Here is a 19,232-nt window from a genome sequence, read left to right as displayed (position 1 = left end):
CCCCATCTCTACAAAGAAATTCCTAGTTGTCTCCATGATAACTTGCAGATACTCTCCATGATAACTTGCAGATACTCCCATTCCCACGTCTGTCTTGCTCTAAATGACAGCTTGGTCCTGTCTTGTCACCCTTTCTGGAGTCCATCAACCAGCTCTAACTCATTACCATCCCACAACACAACACACTTCATGGTCACAGAGGCTCCTGATTTCCAGCCGTCATTCAGGAACCAGTTAGGTTGCAAGTTGGAGGTCACCTCCATGTGTTCATTGAATGCTACAGCTGAACAGATCCTGAGCACCAACTTATCCCATCCACACCCTCCATCACACCTCAATTTACAGGTGAGGACAGTGAAACTCCCCCAAAATGAGATGAAGTAATGTCATCATGATCACATAGCTGGTCAAAGGCAGGCATGAGACAGGAACACAACATGGTCGCCTGGCTCCTGGGGTATTAGAACTGGTAATGGTCTTAGAAGTCAGTGTAGTTCAGGCCCTCTGGTCCCATGTTATTGTGTTGCCTCTTCTGTTGGACTTGAATCCTTGTGTCTCTACTTTCCCTTGCCTCTCCCTCCCCTGGACTTATCTGCTTCCTGGGCCGGCCTGTCTGAGGCTGCAGAGAGAAGCACCAGTACCTGGCAGGGACTCTGACCAAGCTCACCACAGCACAGAACTTGTTTTTTCCCAGCATTTCTTGGTCCACCTCACTCTCTGCAAGATAAGCATCCTGTCCTCCAGCAAAGCAATCAGCCAGTGAGGTAGAGCACAATCATAAAGAGCTGAGACCTGGCTGCCCCCCTGCCTTCAAGCCTTTCTTTCCACCAAGAAGGCGGCTCGGTCCTCAGGCTTCCCACCTTAGGCTGGCTGGTTTCAGGCCCTGAAAGTGTGTTGACAGTGCTGGCATTCTCCTGAGTTGTTGCCAGAAAGTAGGCAGCCCCTTCAGTCTCCTAGAGTACACACTGGGGAAACACTTCCACTTTTAACCTAGAAGAAAGCTCACTCTGGATTCAGCTCCCAGCCAGTTGTAATTCATTTGGATGGAAGCCCTGGACTTTCCAGGTGAAATGAAGCTGCCAAGCGTCTCTGTGCCCAGGAAACTGGTGTAAAAAGAAGAATGAACCTCAGAGCTGGGTTTGCAACACACTGCAACTGATGAGCTTGGGCGATGCATGCCATCACTGGATTCTTGTTTCTTTATCTCTCATTGGTGTGGTGGGTGGGGGTGGTATGCATATACATATCTGTGTGCATGTGTATGTATGTGTATAAGTATGTGTACAGTTAACTCAGATGATGTCACAGGGGGAGCACTGTGATGATGGAGAGACAGCATATGAAAGTTAGAAATATCAAGCATTCTACCAATGGGTCAAATCACTCTTTTCTCTACCTGGGAAATGTACTGCTCCCTCTGCCCTCATCTGTGAAGTACAGGGCCTCTGGAATCTTTCTAGGGGTGATGACTCTCCCGCCTCTCCTCCACTCATGGGCCCGTAATGCACTGGCCTTTGCCTGGGGACAGTGGCTGGGATGACCTTTTCCATTGACTGCCTCTTCGTTGTCTGTTTTGTCACTTCTGTCTTTTCCAGTGCAAGCTGCTATTGCTGTCCCTCCCTTAGCCCTCCAGGGTGAGGACCTCAGAAGCTGGGCCCTTTTGGAGGTGGTAGGGGATGCCCTCGTTTTCCAAGATTTGATACCTTAAGAGGGAAAGACTTTTTGAACCTCATTAAGCATTTGTGAACATTCTTAAATGATGTAGAGAGAGGAATGTCTGTTATCAAGGAACTTCTGAGGGGTTCTGTGGGCTCAGAATGCGTGTACCTGAGCTTGCTCCCTCTCTCTGTGGTCCATGACTTCAAGTGGGATTGCAACGTCAGAGAGACCATTGTGAGTGGCCCAGTGGCTGGGATTAGGAGCTCTGATGCCATCTCAAGGGTGAATGCTGCCTTTGATTCCCTCCCCCATCCTCTTCTCTTGTAGCCCTCCCTCCACCTGCCACCCCTTCCCATCCTCCTGCTCCCCCTGTTCCTCTTCTGGCTCTGTCACATACATTTGCAGTGGCTGATGGAAGTCTGAAAGTATGATCCATACCCAGGGATATTTGAACTTTATTAGGGGAATTTTGAAAATGATTTTAGGGAGAAAGGAAGGGAGGGAGGGAAGGAAAAAGGAAGGGAGGAAGAGGGGAAGGAAGGGGAAAGGGAGGAAGAAATTTAAAGACAGTCTTTCCTCCTCCTCTATCTTTGCGGTGAGAAAGTAAATTCATGAATATAACAATGTCTTTGCATTGGCATATTGCTTTTACATATGTGATCTCATTTGAACCTGTAGTCTCCCTAAGGAGGGTATGGATTACATTACAGGGAGGAGCCTGCAGTTCAGAGCGGTTAAGTGATTTGATAATAAGTAGCAGAGATAGAATCAGGCCCTACACCTCCCTGTCCAGTGCTCTGTCCATTTCCCCACATCGCCTCCCAGGAGCTGTCATCCTTGACCTGACGTGATTCCAGACATATTGGGGCATCATGTTCTTATTTGGAAGTAACAGGCCTGATCCATCTTGCAGGCATCGATTACCGTGTGAAGATGGTACGTGTGGGTGACTCCCAGGTGGCGCTGCAGCTGTGGGACACGGCTGGGCAGGAGAGGTGAGGAGCCGTCCCTGATGTAACACTGCCTCCTCCATTACCCCCAGTGGGGCCAAAGGTCTGGGCTGCAAGGGAGGGCTGTGCTCCCCTGACCTGTGGCCCTTTGATGGCAGGTATCGTTGTATCACCCAGCAGTTCTTCAGAAAGGCCGATGGTGTCATCGTCATGTATGACCTCACAGCCAAACAGTCCTTCCTGTCGGTCCGGCAGTGGCTGAGCAGCGTGGAGGTGAGCTGGTGACCATCCTAGGAGCACTATGCGGGCCTCTTGCTTTTCTCTCTTCTCTGCCCATCTCCTGACTGTTCCTCTGCTCTTTCAAAACCTGATCAGGACCCACCTTCTCCAGGAGCAAACCGATTCATGCATTTGTTTACCCAAGTGGCCAGTACCAAGCTAGCTACTGGGGACTCTAAAGTGACCAAGACAGATACAGTCCCTGCTCCCATGGGACATAAAAAATAAAGATTACACCAATAATTGTATCATTATGATTTCAGTAAGAGCTGTAAGTGAGTAGGACAGGATTAGAGGAGGAGCACAGAGTACAATGTCAAGGAAGGTGTCCCTGAGAAATGGGTGTTTAAACTGAGTTACAACTGTGCTGTTCCCCCATTCTCACCACCGCCTCCTCAACCCCCTGCATTTTCTAGCTCCAATGGGCTCAGCTGTGCCCAGCCCAAAGTGATACCACCCAGTGTTTTGGGGCCTCTGTCACAACCCTTCACATGAGGGGAGGTTGACCCACACTGTGAGGGCCCCAGGCTCACCCCAAAGTCACCCTAGGTGGGGCCCACAAGCAACAGCACTCTTATTTGAATTCTAGATTATCCCTGAGACACTATCTCTTGACTTATACTTGCAATATGTCCCTTTTAACTTCCTGACCACCTGCATGCTCTTCCTTTACTACTTAAATGCAAACTTTTCAAGGCCAATGGCAGAGTGGGCAAGCCACTTAACTTCTTTTAATAGGGCCTTGCTGATTCATTTACAAAGCAATCAGGTAGGGTATCCCATTTCCTTCCACCAGCAGAATTCATGCATTGTTCATTTATTTGTTCAAAACACTGCCAGCCACTCTCCTAGGATCTGGGAATTAAAGCAGCAGGTAGATGAAGCAATGTCCCTGTCCTCACGGAGCTTATGTTCAACCTCTATTCAAGCCCATTAGACCTTCCATGGACCCCTTACCTACTTCCCACACTGACACACTGCTGTAAAGGACATAGTTCCCAGCTCGGGTCTGTGCTGCATGCACTCTGTGCCTCCTGGGAACTGAAACTGCCTCTTGCAGGGGTCCCCACAGAACTACTGCTCAACCCACATTGGATGCCTGAATGGATGCTATATCGTTGTGCAATCAGAATCCTGGAGTTGTTCATTTCTTCATCCTTTGGCCCTAATATCTATGATTCCTCCCACCAAACTCTGTTGCTCTTACAGTTTGGACTAGCTGTGCCGCTTCTTTCTCTACTCTTTTATTTATTTATTTATTCTTTATTTTTCTAAGAGAGAAAGAAAGGGAGAGAGAGAGATAGATAGATAGAAAGAGAGAGAGAGAGAGAGAGAGAGAGAGAGAGAGAGAGAGAGAGAGAGAACAATATGAGAGGGAGACATCGATCGACTGCCTCCTGCACACCCCTACTGGGGCTCAATTCTGCAACCTGGGTATTGTACCTTGACGAGGAATTGAACCGGAAACCTTTTGGTGCATGGGATAATGCCCAACCAACTGAGCCCCACTGGGCAGGGCTCCTTTCTCTACTCTTAATCCCCATCCTTCTCATTTCCCCCAAAATAAAGAATAAGAATGGAAGTCAGATTCTTGGGTTTCTCAGAAATTTGCTTGATACAAATTATTTCTCAAAATTATTGAGCCTAAAGACAGTTATAATTGAGAAAATGTACATTTTGAAATGTAATGAATGGCTCTACACCAAGCTATTAATGGAAGCAAATGGCATGGGTCATCTGGAAGTGGATCCTGTTTGAACTTTGGGATTTCAGAACTGACTTTTCTTTGACAGCGCCAGTGATTTATCTTCCTCATTGAAGTTAAGCACCAGAGACTTTAGTGCTTACTTGATACAGTGGTTTTCAAACTTTCTTTGGTGGAACCCTAGAATCAGAGTGACACTCCCAGGGACAGAGGCAGAGCATGGAAAGGTATAACATCACAGTTCTGGGCCCCTCGTCCCCTCTCTCAGTCAGAGCCACTCTAGTTCTTTCAGTTTGGTATATTGGAGGTGCAGTTTGGTATATTGGAGGTGCAGGTACAATTTTGCTATGTAAGAGGGTTTCCCTTAGAAAATCACTAGTCTAAGACAGCCATCTCATTCTCAAACTAAGAGGCTGAGGATATGCCTTTGTCAGGTGGCTCAGTCGGTTGGATCATTGTCTCATACACCAAAAGGTTGTGGGTTCGGTTCCTGGTCAGGGCATATACCCAGGTTTTGGGTTCAATCCCAAGTTGGTGCGAGTATGGGAGACAACTGATCACTATTATCTCTCACATAGATATTCCTCTCTCTCTCCCTTCCTCTCTCTAAAAATCAATAAGAAACATATCCTCAGGTAAGAATTTTTTTTTAAAAAAAAAAGAAAGAAATTGAGGCCATAACTGTTTTTTGGGTTTTTTTTTTTTTTTTTTTTGGTGGGGGGAGGGGAAGGTCAACCATTCCTTTTCTAGCCACAAATATTTTTTTTATATATTTTAGTTTTCCAAGTACAGTTTACATACAATATTGTATTAGTTTCAGGTGTAAAACATAGTGATTAGACATTTATATACCTTAAAAAGTGATCATCCCAATAAGTCTAGTACCCACCTACCACCACACATAGTCTGTTCTCTGTATCTTTAGTCTGTTTCTGTTTCTGTATTGTTTGTTTATGTTGTTCTTTAGATTCCACATATAAGTGAAATCATATGGTATTTGTCTTTTGCTGTCTGACTTATTTCACTTAGCATAATACCCTTTAGGCCCATTCATGTTGTCTCAAATGGCAGGATTGCATTTTTTTTTATGTCTGAGTAATATTCCATGTATATATGTACCACATCTTCTTTATCCATTTATCTCTTGATGGACACTAAGGTTGCTTCCATATCTTGGCTATCCTATATAATAAAAGGGTAATATGCAAAATGGTGGAATGACTGGTCGCTATGATGCGCACTGACCACCAGGGGGCAGACGCTCAACACAGGAGCTGCCCCCTGGTGGTCAGTGCACTCTCACAGGGGGAGCCCCGCTCAGCCAGAAGCTGAGCTCAAGGCTAAAGAGCACAGCGCAGCAGCGGTGGCAGGAGCCTCTCCCACCTCCACAGCAGCGCTAAGGATATCTGACTGCCTAAGGATATCTGACTGCCGGCTTAGGCCCACTCCGTCAGTTGGACATTTCCCGAGGGCTCCCAGTCTGCGAAAGGGTGAAGGCCTGGCTGAGGGACGCCCCCACCTCCCGTGCACAATTGTTGTGCACCGGGCCTCTAGTTATAAATAATACTGCAATGAACATTGGGGTGCATATATTCTTTTGAATTAGTGTTTTGGGTTTCTTTGGATATATACCTGAAGTTGAAACATTGGGGTCATAAGGAAGTTCCATTTTTAATTTTTTACGGACCCTCCATACTGTTTTCCACAGTGGCTGCACCAGTCTGCATGCCCACCAACCGTGCACAGGGGTTTCCTTTTCTTCACATCCTCACCAATGCTTGTTGTTTATTGATTTATTGATGATTGCCATTCTGACAGGTGTGAGGTGATAGTTCATTGTGGTTTTAATTTGCATTTCCTTGATAATTAGTGACATTGAGGATCTTTTCTTTTGTGTATTGGCCATCTGCGTGTCCTCTTGGGAGAAATGTCTATTCAGGTCCTCTGCCCATTTTTTAACTGGATTGTTTGTGTTGTTGTTGTTGTTTTTTTTTTTTGTTGTGTGTGTGTGTTTGTGTGTGTGTGTGTGTGTGTGTGTGTGTGAAGTTGTATAAGTTCCTTATAAATTTTGGATATTAACCCCTTATCAGATGTATCATTGGCTAATATCTTCACCCATCCAGTAGTTTGTCTTTTTGTTTTGTTGATGGTTTCCTTTACTGAATACAAACTTTTTATTTTTATGTAGTCCCATTTGTTTATTTTTTCTTTTGTTTCCCTTGCCCAAGGAGACATATCCAAAAAAATATTGCTAAGATTAATGTCAGACAGTTTATTTTCTATGTTTTCTTCTGGGATTTTTATGGTTTCAGTCTTACATTTAAGTTTTCAATCCATTTTGAGTTTATTCTTGTAAGAAAATATTTTCATTCTTTTGCATGTATCTCTATCCAGTTTTCTCAACACCAGTTATTGAAGAGACTGCCTTTACCCCATTGTATATTCTTGCCTCCTTTGTCATAGATTAATTGACCATATAGCTGTGGATTTATTTCTGGGCTTTCTATTTTGTTCCATTGCTCTTTGTCTGTTTTTGTGCCCATACCATGCTGTTTTGATTACTGTAACCTGTAGTATAATTTGAAATCAGATAGCATGATACTTCCATCTATGTTCTCCTTTCCCAAGATTGCTTTGGCTATTCAGGGTCTTTTGTGGTTCTATATAAATTTTAGGATTATTTGTTCTAGTTCAGTGAAATATGCCATTGGTATTTTGATAGTGATTACATTAAATCAGTAGCTTGCTTTGGGTAGTATGGACATTTTAACAATGTTAGTTCTTTCTGTTCATAAGCATGGTATATGCTTCCATTTATTTGTATCTTCTTTTATTTCTTTCTTCATTATCTCATAATTTTCTGAGTATAGGTCTTTTACCTTCATGGTTAAATTTATTCCTAGGTATTTTATTCTATTTGATGCAATTATACTATAAATGGGATTTTCTTAATTTCTACTTCTGATCATTCATTATTGGTGTATAAAAATGAATCAGTTTTTGAATATTAATCTTGTATCCTGCTATTTTACTGAATTTATTTATTAGTTTTAATAGTTTTTTTGTATAATCTTTAGAGTTCTCTAGGTATGGTATCATATCATCTTTAAATAATGACAGCTTAACTTCTTCCTTTACAATTTGTATGCCTTTTATTTCTTTTTCTTGTCTGATTGCTGTGGCTAGGACTTCTAATACTATGTTGCATAAGAATGGTGAAAATAGACATTTTTGTCTTGTAACTGATCTTAAAGAGAAAGGTTTTGGCTTTTCATCATTGAGTATGATGTTAGCTGTGAGTTTGTCATATATATCCCAGCCACAGACATTTAATTGTCCCTAAATATCTATCTTTTGATATATACTAAAGCTGGGGAGAGGAATTTTAAATACCAGTAGTCTGGGATTAATAGGGATAAATGGAGTCAAATTTATGGAACTTCCCTCTCTGCCATCATTAGGAAGGTGTAGTTACCAAGTCTCCTGTTTTGCACAGAGAGCCTGTGACTTAGCAGGAGAGGTAGAAGATCAGGTTGAATTTGGTGCTGGTGGTAGAGGTGAAGAAATATCAGAGGGCATCATCACAGCTTGAAGCATGAGTTCAGTCATTCTTCAGAAAAACTATGCCATGCGCTGTTCCTTATGGGGTGGGACTGAAAGCATTGTCCGCATGGGCCCAGCAGGAGTCCCCCATGGAGCCCTGGTGCCTCTATGGGCTCAGGAAGCCAAGCTAAGATGGCAGTTCTGTATATGGTTAATTCAGAATTATCTGTGTGTGGATGGGCCTTTTTGTATAATTTGTAGTTTGAGTTATCCTTTTTTAAAATTAGCAAAAGATACAGTTAAGCTCTCAATGACTATCCCAAAACCTAGATGAACATCAGGATCACCTGTGGAGCTATCAAACAAAACAGATGTCAGGGCCTTCTCTCCCAGATAGACTGATTCAGGGCCTGGAAATGTAAAAATAAATAGATAACACCTTCCCAAGTGATTCTCAGCCTCCATGGTTCCCAGCCTGCCAAGTGCTTCTCAAACTCTAATAGGCCTAGGAGTGTCCTGGACATCTTGTTAAGATGTGGAATCTGACTCAGCAGGTCTGGGCGGGGCCTGAGATGCTGCATTTCTAACACGTGCTCAGAAGAGGTTGATGCTGCTGGTCTAGGGACCACACTTTGAGAAGCAAGCCTCTAAAATTTAGAGTCTGAATCTTATTTAAAGATGTCCATGCCCTTCAATGAGAATTTTCTGAGCTTCTCCCACATGTCCAGCACCCATGAGGTACTCCTGAGGACTCAGTATGAGGCACCCAGCTGGGTGGCCCAGGGTTTTGAGAGCAAGGGCAGAAGGCTGTGTCAGATGGCAGACGGCATGGTGAAGGTGTGGCGCAGCGGCATCATAAATGTGATAATTCTCAAGATTCTTGAAAAGCTAACTCATTCTGCCATGGCAACCAGCAATCAGAGGTGTCAGGCGATAGATTAAAACTTGACACCTAATTTGATTGGAGGGGAACTGAAGATAACAAGTACTTTATATTTGTGGAGCACCTTATTTTTCCATGGAGCTCCAAGCATGCTGCCTACTCCCTCACCTGGGGAAGGGAGGGTGGAGGGGAGCTTTAAGAACAGGCTGCAGGTTCTAAAGCCATATTATTAAGTGAATGCTAGCCAGCTGTTCTCAATGCCCCTTCCTCCCACAACCTGAAAAGCAGCACAAGAATAAAGGGCTAAAATTACCCCAGATTATACATAGCAAAGACTTAGTCTTGGAAGAGGTTCTGTGGTTGGAACAGACTCTCAGGGGAGGTATGGAGTTCCCTGAAAAGGAAGGTCTTACCATCCCAGCTCGGCCATTTCTGGCCATGAAACTGTGGCCAGTCACACAATGAAGGAAGGAATCAGAGTCTCTGAAAGGTCCCTCCTGGCCCCTACATTCTACAAAGTATGACATTTGACTCTCTGGGAGCCACAGGATGGGTCAGAAGTGTGCGTGCATCAGCGGGACCCTAGAGGATCCTTCCAGCCCAGAGGGAACCAAAATCCTCTGGCTCAGAGAAGCACCTTGCTTTGTGAGGTGGGAGCATCCTGCCCCTGTGACTGTTCTTTTTCCCCACCCTCCCTCATCTTCCCCACCTGGAAAGCTTAACCCTGCCCGCAGGCCTTCTGCAGTAGAGGCCCACGCCGGGCCCAGACACACTCTGTTCTGTGCTGATACTCCTGCCCTTTTACATTTCCTACACACCTTACAGGAAATCAAAGCAGTTAGTCATTCCTGCCAACTCAGCATTCCCAACCCTCCCTACCTCCTTCTCATCTCTGCTGCTGGGACTGGCTTAACCAGTCCAATCTGAACAAGAAACTGGTTGATCTGTAAGGGCCCCACATTTAGACCATGGGACACACCAGACATCTGAAGGCTTTGGGGCCCGTATCATTAAACAGAGAAAATAGGATTTAGAATGAGCCTGGGAGGGGGCTGGTATTTCCCCAAACCCAGATTTTTGGTCCTAGTGTCTGCATGTTGAACTTCTACTTTTGGATCCTTTTGTCATTCTAGAGCACTATATTGTTAATCTATAAGTCAAGGAAATGGAATATGACTGATATCATTAAGCCTTCAAGACCAGTGTCTTTGAGCTGGAAAAAAAAAACGGGGGAAATTAATTCAATGCAGCCTCTTGTTTTAGAGATGAGAAATCCTGACATCCAGAGAGGAAGTGACTTGTCCAAAGGCACCCCCGGCCTGGGGGACAGCACAGCCAGAACTGAAATCTAGGGCTTTGCCACTGCGTTATGCTTCTCTCTCATCACATGGCCCCTGGTTGAAATCTGCTTCTGAGGAAGAGGTGCTCACTTCTTTTTCAGTCCTGCCAGCTCTAGTCTCAAAGCAGAACCATTAGTTCTTCAGCAGAAAGGGGTCAGGCCCACTTTCCTCTCCTTTTGTGGACTGTTGGCTAATTCTCATTCTGTGATCTTTGTCATTGGTGACAATGTGCAACACAGAGCAAAAAATAGCAGATTTGTTCCCCACATTTCAAGCTGAGCTTGAAGCGCTGGCAGTTTAAACGAACTACACAAATAAATCTTGTTTTGACTCATAGTCCAGGGGGTGGATAAATATGGAAACCCCCAAGATATAATTTTACAGTCATTTTTTTCTTAGCATAACTGAAGGCTTTAATGTGCTGAGAAATTTTTGTTCTGGCTCCAGAGAGATAGCAGCACCCTCCCAGTTAAGTGCTTTTCTTGCCTCTCAGCAAATGGATGTACACACACACACACACACACACACACACACACACACTACAACCAACCAAACCCAACAGCTGCACATTCGGAGCTGAATGTCAGTCCTCTGCTCCAAATTGACAGCCCTTGTTATTTAAAATCAGAGATGCATAATCTTTTGAATTCCAACTAGTCTGTCTTCCAACAAGCTCAAGTTCACAGAAAGGCAACTAAAGTGATTGGAGGTGTAGAGAGGCTTCTGTATCTAAGTCAGAGGAGGGAAACCAGCTCTCAAGACCTATTTCACAGCTCAGAGAAGAGAGAAGAGAGGAGCAGAGAGGAGCGATTGGGGCGGGCCCCACAGGACAGCAGAGCCAGGTCTCCTACAGAGTGTGTGCGCGGCTAAGGGGCTTCAGTTCCTTCTGTCTGGCCTGGCAGGCCTATGGGACTTTACCAACATCTGTAGAAACATCAGCAGAGGTTGGGGGAGGTAAGACTTGTTCTGCAGAAGAGGTGAGCTTTGGACTTTTAAAAGGAAGTGTTGCTTCATCAGGTGGATAATTGTGGCAAGCGATATATAGGCTGAAAACCTAGTTATGTGTACAAAAAAGGTGGAGTTTAGGCAGAGGTTAAAGTGAGAGAGGGCCATGAGACACCCACCCCAGCCCCAACCCCTCCTCGTGGGTGGCCCTGTGTCAGAGACTGACTTGGGTCTGGAGTGACGTCCACTGGCTGCCCACGGTAGCACACTCTCCAGTGTTATGTGTGGTCTCACTTATTTTTGCCACATCTTTGGAGAGAAACCGAATTCTCCTTTATCAGTGGCAGGCCAGGGCCCCTGGAGGGGAAGTGAGTTGTCCAGAGTGTCTGTGTAAGAGGGACAATGCAAAGAGCAGAAGCCACAGCTCCAGATGGGGACTTTCTGCTCCTTCTAAGCTCTTCTGTGTTTATATCCAGGAATTTCTTTTAAACAGAAGACTGCCCCTTCTTTTCCCAAAAGGCACACTGCTGTGTGTGGAGCACAGGGCTCAGATGTCAGGCTTAGGACTATGTCCTACCTCATCCGATCCCCTCCTTCAGTACCCAGCATGCCCTTTAAAAGGGAGGAAACTGAGGCCACCATTCATGCCAGATTGGGTTAGATTCCTGCCCTGGGATTTCAAGTCTGATGCTCATATTTTCAGAGTTTCCATGTCAAGAAATCCCACAAGCCTTAGTCATTCCTCACACATAAATCTACAAATATCTCTCCTGTGCTCCAAGCAGCAAGCCTTTTGGCCCATCTCCTGCCTTCCTCCTCTTTTCTTCCTTTTCTGTATAAAACTCTTTGCCCAAGTTTCAGTGGCACAGCACAGTCAGAGAATGGGGGTAATCGACACAGCATTCTTTATATGCCAAAAGTGGGGTTTTCACTTGCAAATTATTAAATGCAATCCACTTAACACATCAACTACGGTGCACATAATTGAATCTATGTTGATGGGTCAGAAGATAATGTAAGATCTTGTGCCTTTGAGTCACTATTACCAACATTATTTACCATCTTACCATGGATATGTGGAATACTGCTTTTAGAGAGTTCTAGTTAATAAGACACTAAATAGCAGAGAGTTTGTTGGAAATCAGAATTTAGAGTAAAATATTAGAGAATTGTGGGCCCATATACTAAAGGGTCCTCATAACTCAGTGACTTTGATGTCAAATGTTCTCTTGGACTCTCTGAGCCTCAAAATTTTCATTTAATAAATTTTTTCCTGACTGATCTGCAATAAAATTGAATGTATAGTTTAAGGAATCATTGAGGCTTAATTTCAAATGTAATTGCATTTAAACTTAAAATAGGTGTACCTATTGGATGAGCTTTGGACATTTATTTGAAATGGCAACATAAAATAGCTGAATTATTGGCAAAACTATAACTGTTAGCTTTTTATCCCACAGCCCTCTCTCTTTAGTAAGACATTTAGCTACAATGAATAACTATTCTCTACCAAATTATGATCAAAAGCCCCTAATTAAATATCTCACAAGTAAAAATAACAACCTGTTTAAATGTGAACATTACCCTATGTCCTTTCTAAATAGCTGTGAGGCCTGGGCCCTTTGCCCTTAGGAGAGGGACGGACAGTGCACCCATTTCACAGGGAGGACGCCGTGGCACAGGGACTCTGGGTGCACAGGCCCTGCTGGCCTGCCGCAGCCGCAGGAGGCGTAAACAAGGTTGACCCCTTGAATAAACCTGTCACTTCTGGCCCAAGAGGTGCAGTTGCTATGGCCACACAGTTCTTCCCACGCAGGGCTTCCTTCAGAACAAGAGTCCCCAATGACAAGGCTCTGCAGTCCCACGTGGTGAACTCTATGAGGCACATAACAGTCATTTTCCCGGCACTATGGACCTAATAGCATGAATCAGATTTGGACCCAACCCTCAGGGAGCTTATGTGCCTGATATGAGATGCCTGGAGATGCCACTTCTAACCCAGCAACCCCTACAACAGCCCCAAACCACATTGCATTAATTCCTTTGGTTCATTCTTGTTAAGACTAAGTCTGGTCATGTAGGAATGCCCTCGGGGTGCTGTGAGCCCCGGAGAAGGACACATCGTTCAAATGTACCCTCATCCTGATACTCATTCCAGCACATCCAGGGGGTCTGTGTGTTCTGTCCAGCATCCAAGGAGAGTGGCGAGGGGGAGGTCACTGCACTGACAGGGACTGGAGATACCCAGAGTCACCCAAAGGTGGGCATCAGGCACCTGGCAGAAGCCTTGTGAACTGAGGCTGCCACAGAAGGGGGGTCTCAGCTGTCAGGATGACTCTGTTGTCACCTGGCCTATTGCAGCAGGAGGGCGTTCGCAGCCGGATGTGCCTCTCCATCCAGCATTCTAAGCCTGCCCTCTGGTTCTCCTTGTGGGTGCTTCTCTGAGTGGGGGATGTCTGTTCCGCAGGAAGCTGTGGGGGACTGTATTCCTGTACTTCTGCTGGGCAATAAAATTGACAATGAGAAAGAGCGGGAAGTTCCCCGGGGCCTTGGAGAACAGCTCGCTAAGGTAAGAGCAGGCATTCCCATCTCCATGGACAGGGTGGCATTCAAGGCAGTTGGGCATGTGCCCCAGAGCCTTGGGGGGAGCCTTCCCTGGAAGCCCCCTGGGAAGGAAGTGAGTGGGCAAGATAGGTGTCCTGGCATCGTGGGAGCAGCCAGCTCCTATGCGTGTGGAACTTTCCATGGGAGCCTCAGACTGTAAGTGGGAGTTGGCCAGGGATGACTAAGGTATGGGGAATTTTCCCAAATTCTTCCCCTCAGAACTCAGAATTAGAAATTCTTAGATAGTGAGAAGTTGGCTAATTTAGTCCCTATCTGATGCTCAAATCCCATCATCTGTGTTTCCACTTGACCGCCTCCCGGGATGAAACACTCACTCACGGCGAGGCTGGTCCTTCTTTGGACAGCTCTGCAGAGAGTGCATCCTGTCTGTCAGATGGAGCCTCAAAGCTGTGGCCTCGAGACAAACGCAGGGCACGCACGGGATGGCCTGCCATAAAACAAGCAGCGGCCCGCTTGCCCAGGCCCAGAACCGACAAGGCTTGACGGAAATCAGGCAGCAAAACGCGCAGTGCTCTCCCTGGGCTGCTCCAGCCCTCAGCGTGGTTGTCAGGGCACTGTGTGTCCGGAAAGACAGGGTGCTGTCCGGCCAAGGACTCATCATTTTAGTGTGCTCCATCTAAACAGAGGCTCGCGGCTCAGAGGCTGGGAAAACGAGCACTGATGGTAAGATCTAAGGAAAAAAAGAAGGAAGACGGGCCTGGCAGATGGTCCTGTGGAGTGCCACCGAACAGCTACATCCACAGTCCCTCACCCTCAAGTCCAAAACCCCAAAAGCTCTGAAAACAAAAAGCGGTTTTGATTTCATCTGGCAGAAGCATCTGACCAGAACTGACATGCAGCTATTTATGGTCTCTGTGTGCCACACTCTGAATGAATATTCAAATGTTTCACTGAAGACATATTAATATGCTTGGTTACAGGATGCTGTCCCAGACCCACTGAGGGTACTATGCAATATCGTGTATACATGCATTATTTTTCTGAAACTCAAAGTTTCTGGATTCCAAAATACATCTGGATCCAAGGATTTTGATTAAGGGACTGCAGATCTATATTTTTATCATCCCATTTTCTTCTTTCTTTTTTGTCAGTGAAACAAGAACTGAGGCTCAGAGATATTAAGTGATTTATTCAAAGTATCGCACAGGTCCTCAGTGGTGGAGTCTACACTTGAAGCTGGAAGACAAACTGTGTCTTCCAATTTCAGGTCCTATGCACACTGCCCCCCCCCCCCCCCCGCCAGCCCACCCTCACCCCCCTGAAACCTTCATTCTTCACAGACTGACCAGGAGTCAGGGTCTGACTGAGGTGGGAGGGCAGGGGTGAAGAGGGTGGAGGACAGAGCTGGGTCTGTGGGGTGTGCAGCAGGAAAGCTGAATTGGAAACAAGCATTTGCACAGCCGTTTGATCTGCAGCCACAAAAGAAGTGTCCTCACTCAACTGCCTGCATCCCACAGGACATCAGCCTCCAGGGCTCAGTGCCATTAGCACTGTCGTAAGGAAGCAGGACAGCTATAAATGGGAGTGATAAATGGAAAATGATGAGCCTTGGCCAAGGGCCCGCTGTGCGTGCAGCCCAGCCTCTGCCTGTGAAGGGATGGACAGCTGTCCGTGCACCAGCGCTGACAGCCACCGCTGGAGTGCTAATTAACTGTGGGAAGGAGCATTCCTATGGGAGCCCTCAGTGACATCTGCCCCTAGGCCATGGCATGCCTTCGTCCTGGGAAAAGGATGCTGCTGGGAGCCCTGCCATTAACTAAAGACAGGGCTGGAGCAGGCAGGCCACATATCTTCTCTAGCCTCAGTCTTCCTGCCCATAAAGTGGGAAGAATGTTGCCTATCCTGGCCTCTGAGTCTTTGCCTGCATCATAGGCTGGTGTGAAAAGGAAGTGAGTACATGCCCTACCCGAGCGTAATTAGAGGGAGTGTGAAGCACTAAGGCAGCTTATGGTTTTGTTGCTTTACAGTTGTTACAGCTCACCTGGGAGATGGTTACAGAACTTGCCTGAGAAGACAGAAATCTCCAGGGGTGGAGGAATTCAAGGGGAGAGGAAGCAGGGGTGTGGGTAGATGCAGACAGGGTGCTCTCCCCTACCCCCATAGTTCCCTCCAGCTCCCCTCCTTTTATTCCCTCTGTTTTCATAATTCTAGGAGAACAATCTGATCTTCTATGAATGCAGTGCCTATTCTGGTCACAACACCAAAGAGTCCCTGCTCCATTTGGCCAGGTAGAGTACAGCTCCGTGGATAGGATGGGATGATGTGAGCTCCCTCACTGCACTCACCCCCCACACACACACCTTCCACCCCAAGCTCACTACATTCACCACCACCCCCTGCCTCCCATCCTTTGCGGGTCTGACAGGGACCACTGCACTCACCCCCCCCCACCCCACCCCCGCCCCATGCCTCCACCTGTGCCCTCACTGCACTCCCCACCCCACTCCCCACCTGTGCCCTCACTGCACTCACCACCTCCCCATGCCCCCACCTGTGCCCTCACTGCACTCACCACCTCCCCATGCCCCCACCTGTGACCTCACTGCACTCCCCACCACCCCACTCCCCACCTGCTACCTCATTGCACTCACCACCCCACTTCCCACCTGTGCTCTCACTGCCCTCACCACCCCACTCCCCATCTGCGCCCTCACTGCACTCACCCCCCCCACACACACCTTCCACCCCAAGCTCACTACATTCACCACCACCCCCTGCCTCCCACCCCCAACTTCATTGCATTCACCATCATCCCCCACCTCCCATAGACCTCTGGTCCGTTTTCTGTCTGCCTGCGCCTCTGGGCAAATGGGCTGGTGGCCTGGGCCAGGGGGTGGGGGAGGGGTGGGGGTGGGGGAATGAGGGGAAGGTGGGGGGGCGGTTCCAGGGTCAGGGACAGCCTCTGAAACCACAAAGGCCAAGAAGGAAGCCTCCCTGCCTGCCACTGGGTCTGCAATCTTCTCTCTTAAAGGCTGCCTTTCCCCCAGGCAGTCTTTATTTTTATTTTTATTGCTAACACTATTATAGATGTCCCCCATTTTGCATGCCCTCGTTAGCCACCCCCCTACCTCCCCGCAACCCATCACCACACTGTTGTCTGTGTCCTCTTTTTAAATGCAAATGATCATGGGAAAGGTCTTATCTTAGGTCCCACTAAGCTGGCTCAAGTCTTAGCAGGGATTCCTTGCCAGCCAGCTGGGAGCAAGGAGGGGTTAGGGCTCCTAGGGAGGGGGAGGGGGAGCCCAGGAGAGAAGGGCTGTGATGGGAGACCAGAGGCACCCAAGGTGATGGCATTCCAAGGGCTGGTCCCATGGGAAGACGCTTCCATAAACCTCTGCCTACATCAAAATTAAGAAAACGCCACAACACACAGAGCCCTATTTTCCATACTTGAACATTCACTCCTTTATCTATCCAGGCATTTATTTCATTCCATCCATGCACCAGCTAACAAATACCTAATAGTACTCATCTGTGCTCAGCATTCATTCTGGGGCATCTAAACACATTTTTATGTGAGTAATTAAGAGCCCAGAACAACTTCCATGCCTTGGCGAGGCTGTAGAGTGATGGAAGACCATGGGGAAAGTAGGCTTTTCTCTGCACTGATTCTCAGAGCAAGTCACCCTGCCTCTGCGCTTTGCCCCTAACGCAGGAACATCAGTCATATCTTCCCTGCCCACTCCCAGGCTGTTGTGAGAATGAAAACAGGTGCTGAAGGTGAAAGCACTTTGACAGTATAAAGAGGGATAAGATACTTAACACTGTTTTTAATCCTTCATTTCCCACATTTAATCTGGAGTTGTGGCCACATGGGACAGCCCTTCCATAGAGTTAATAACTAAGAAATATATTTTCCGAGCCTCTGTGTGTTCCGGGAACTGTGATGGGCTGCAGAAATGCAGAGACAAAAGGTAGTCTCTGCTCTCAGCAGCTCCTTCAGTGCTGAGGGAGCGACGGGGTTTGAACAGAAGGGTCAGAGAGCTGTGTCGCACTACACCACCTGGAGGGTCAGGCGAGGCTTCCTGGAGGAGGTGGGAAGGCTCACTAGTGACAGAAATCTGGCTTTACAAATTATATTCATGTACCTGTACTCCACAGGGGGAGACTAGGAATACTCTCTCTGATGCTCTGGTGAGGTTGCGGTCCCTCAGTGTTACCCAGAGGGTCTGTAACCCAAGGGCCTAGCAGCTACCCACTAGTGATGCTATCCCTTCCCTCCTCCCAGGATCCTCAAGGAGCAAGAAGACACAGTGAGGGAGGACACCATTCAGGTTGCCCGCCCTGCCAAGAAAAAACCCTGCTGTGGCTGAAAGGCACTCCCCGGCCTCTCCCCCCAGGCCTGGCTCACAGGGCCCACCTGAATCCTGCACGTGCCTCCTGCACAGGTGCTCCCACCACAGCCAGCCCAGACCTTTGTCCTTGACAGGGACTTGCCTTCCCCAAAGAAAGGGGAGCACCTCCTCTCAGGAGAGCTGCTCTTGGAGAACCTTAGTCTTTCCTCTTCCGTCTTTCTCTAGATCCCAGATGCCCATTCCTTTCCCGCCCTCCCCCCACCTCCAGCTTGGCTTCCTGGGGAAAGAAACAGATGGGCTTTCCCAGAGAAGCCACCACGTGCCTTCTCCACCTCCCTTCTTCCCCCCACCCCTTGCCTTTAAGAGCCTCAGAATGCCGTTGCCATGGTAACTGTGCAGGGCCGACTTGCTGCTTCCTGCAGGCCACAGATACAGCACTTGGGCAATGAATGCCAGGGTGGCTGGTCTGGCTTTGGCTCCTGTTCTCTGGATGCCAATGGGACACTCTTGGCATATGCTTCATGGACCTCGAGGTGCCTGTGTGGTGTTGAGGGGAGCAAACCTGGGCACCCACATCCTATTCCCCACCCCACATCCTCCACCCCCAGGAGTCCTGCTCCTTCCCAGGCTTCAGGGCCCAGCCTCTCTGAGCGGCCACTGGCCAATGGTATTTGCCCCACGGGTTCTCAAGAACAGTGCCTTACAAAGAACCCCCAGCCCTTTCTCCTCACCCCGCCCCCCCTGGCCCCACAGCCAGGACTCCCATGGACTGGGGGTGATAAATGTGTGCCTGGGGCTAGGGAGTGGCTTACTTCCTGCTTCACTTTCAGAGATGGAAAGAAAACCAGGGGGGAAACCCATCTGCTGCTAAACAGAGCGACCATTTCTGGAGGGTATAAATAAACGATAGCCCTGTAAAGCCATTTTCTAAATGTTTCTCAAAATAGCTCTCTGAGAAATCCTACGTGATGACTGACAGGGTAGCTTGACATGCAGGCAGTGAGGCCC

General features: G+C 47.4%; 1 protein-coding gene across 1 annotated transcript in view; it reads left to right on the top strand.

The window, feature by feature from the left end:
• CRACR2A (calcium release activated channel regulator 2A) overlaps positions 1-19,114 on the top strand; it is a 77,737-nt gene extending 58,623 nt beyond the window's left edge. Inside the window, exons 13-18 of the mRNA XM_054719716.1 lie at positions 2,573-2,654; positions 2,768-2,882; positions 13,772-13,873; positions 16,081-16,157; positions 18,158-18,757; positions 19,055-19,114. Of these exons, the coding sequence (XP_054575691.1) occupies positions 2,573-2,654; positions 2,768-2,882; positions 13,772-13,873; positions 16,081-16,157; positions 18,158-18,242 (461 nt within the window). The 3' untranslated portion in view covers positions 18,243-18,757; positions 19,055-19,114. The remainder of the gene's footprint in view (positions 1-2,572; positions 2,655-2,767; positions 2,883-13,771; positions 13,874-16,080; positions 16,158-18,157; positions 18,758-19,054) is intronic.
• Positions 19,115-19,232: the final 118 nt, after the last annotated feature.

The sequence above is a fragment of the Eptesicus fuscus genome, chromosome 7, assembly GCF_027574615.1.
Source record: "Eptesicus fuscus isolate TK198812 chromosome 7, DD_ASM_mEF_20220401, whole genome shotgun sequence".
NCBI classification, from domain to species: domain Eukaryota; kingdom Metazoa; phylum Chordata; class Mammalia; order Chiroptera; family Vespertilionidae; genus Eptesicus; species Eptesicus fuscus.
Note: the sequence above shows the minus strand (reverse complement) of the source record. Positions and strands in the feature narration are given on the sequence as shown.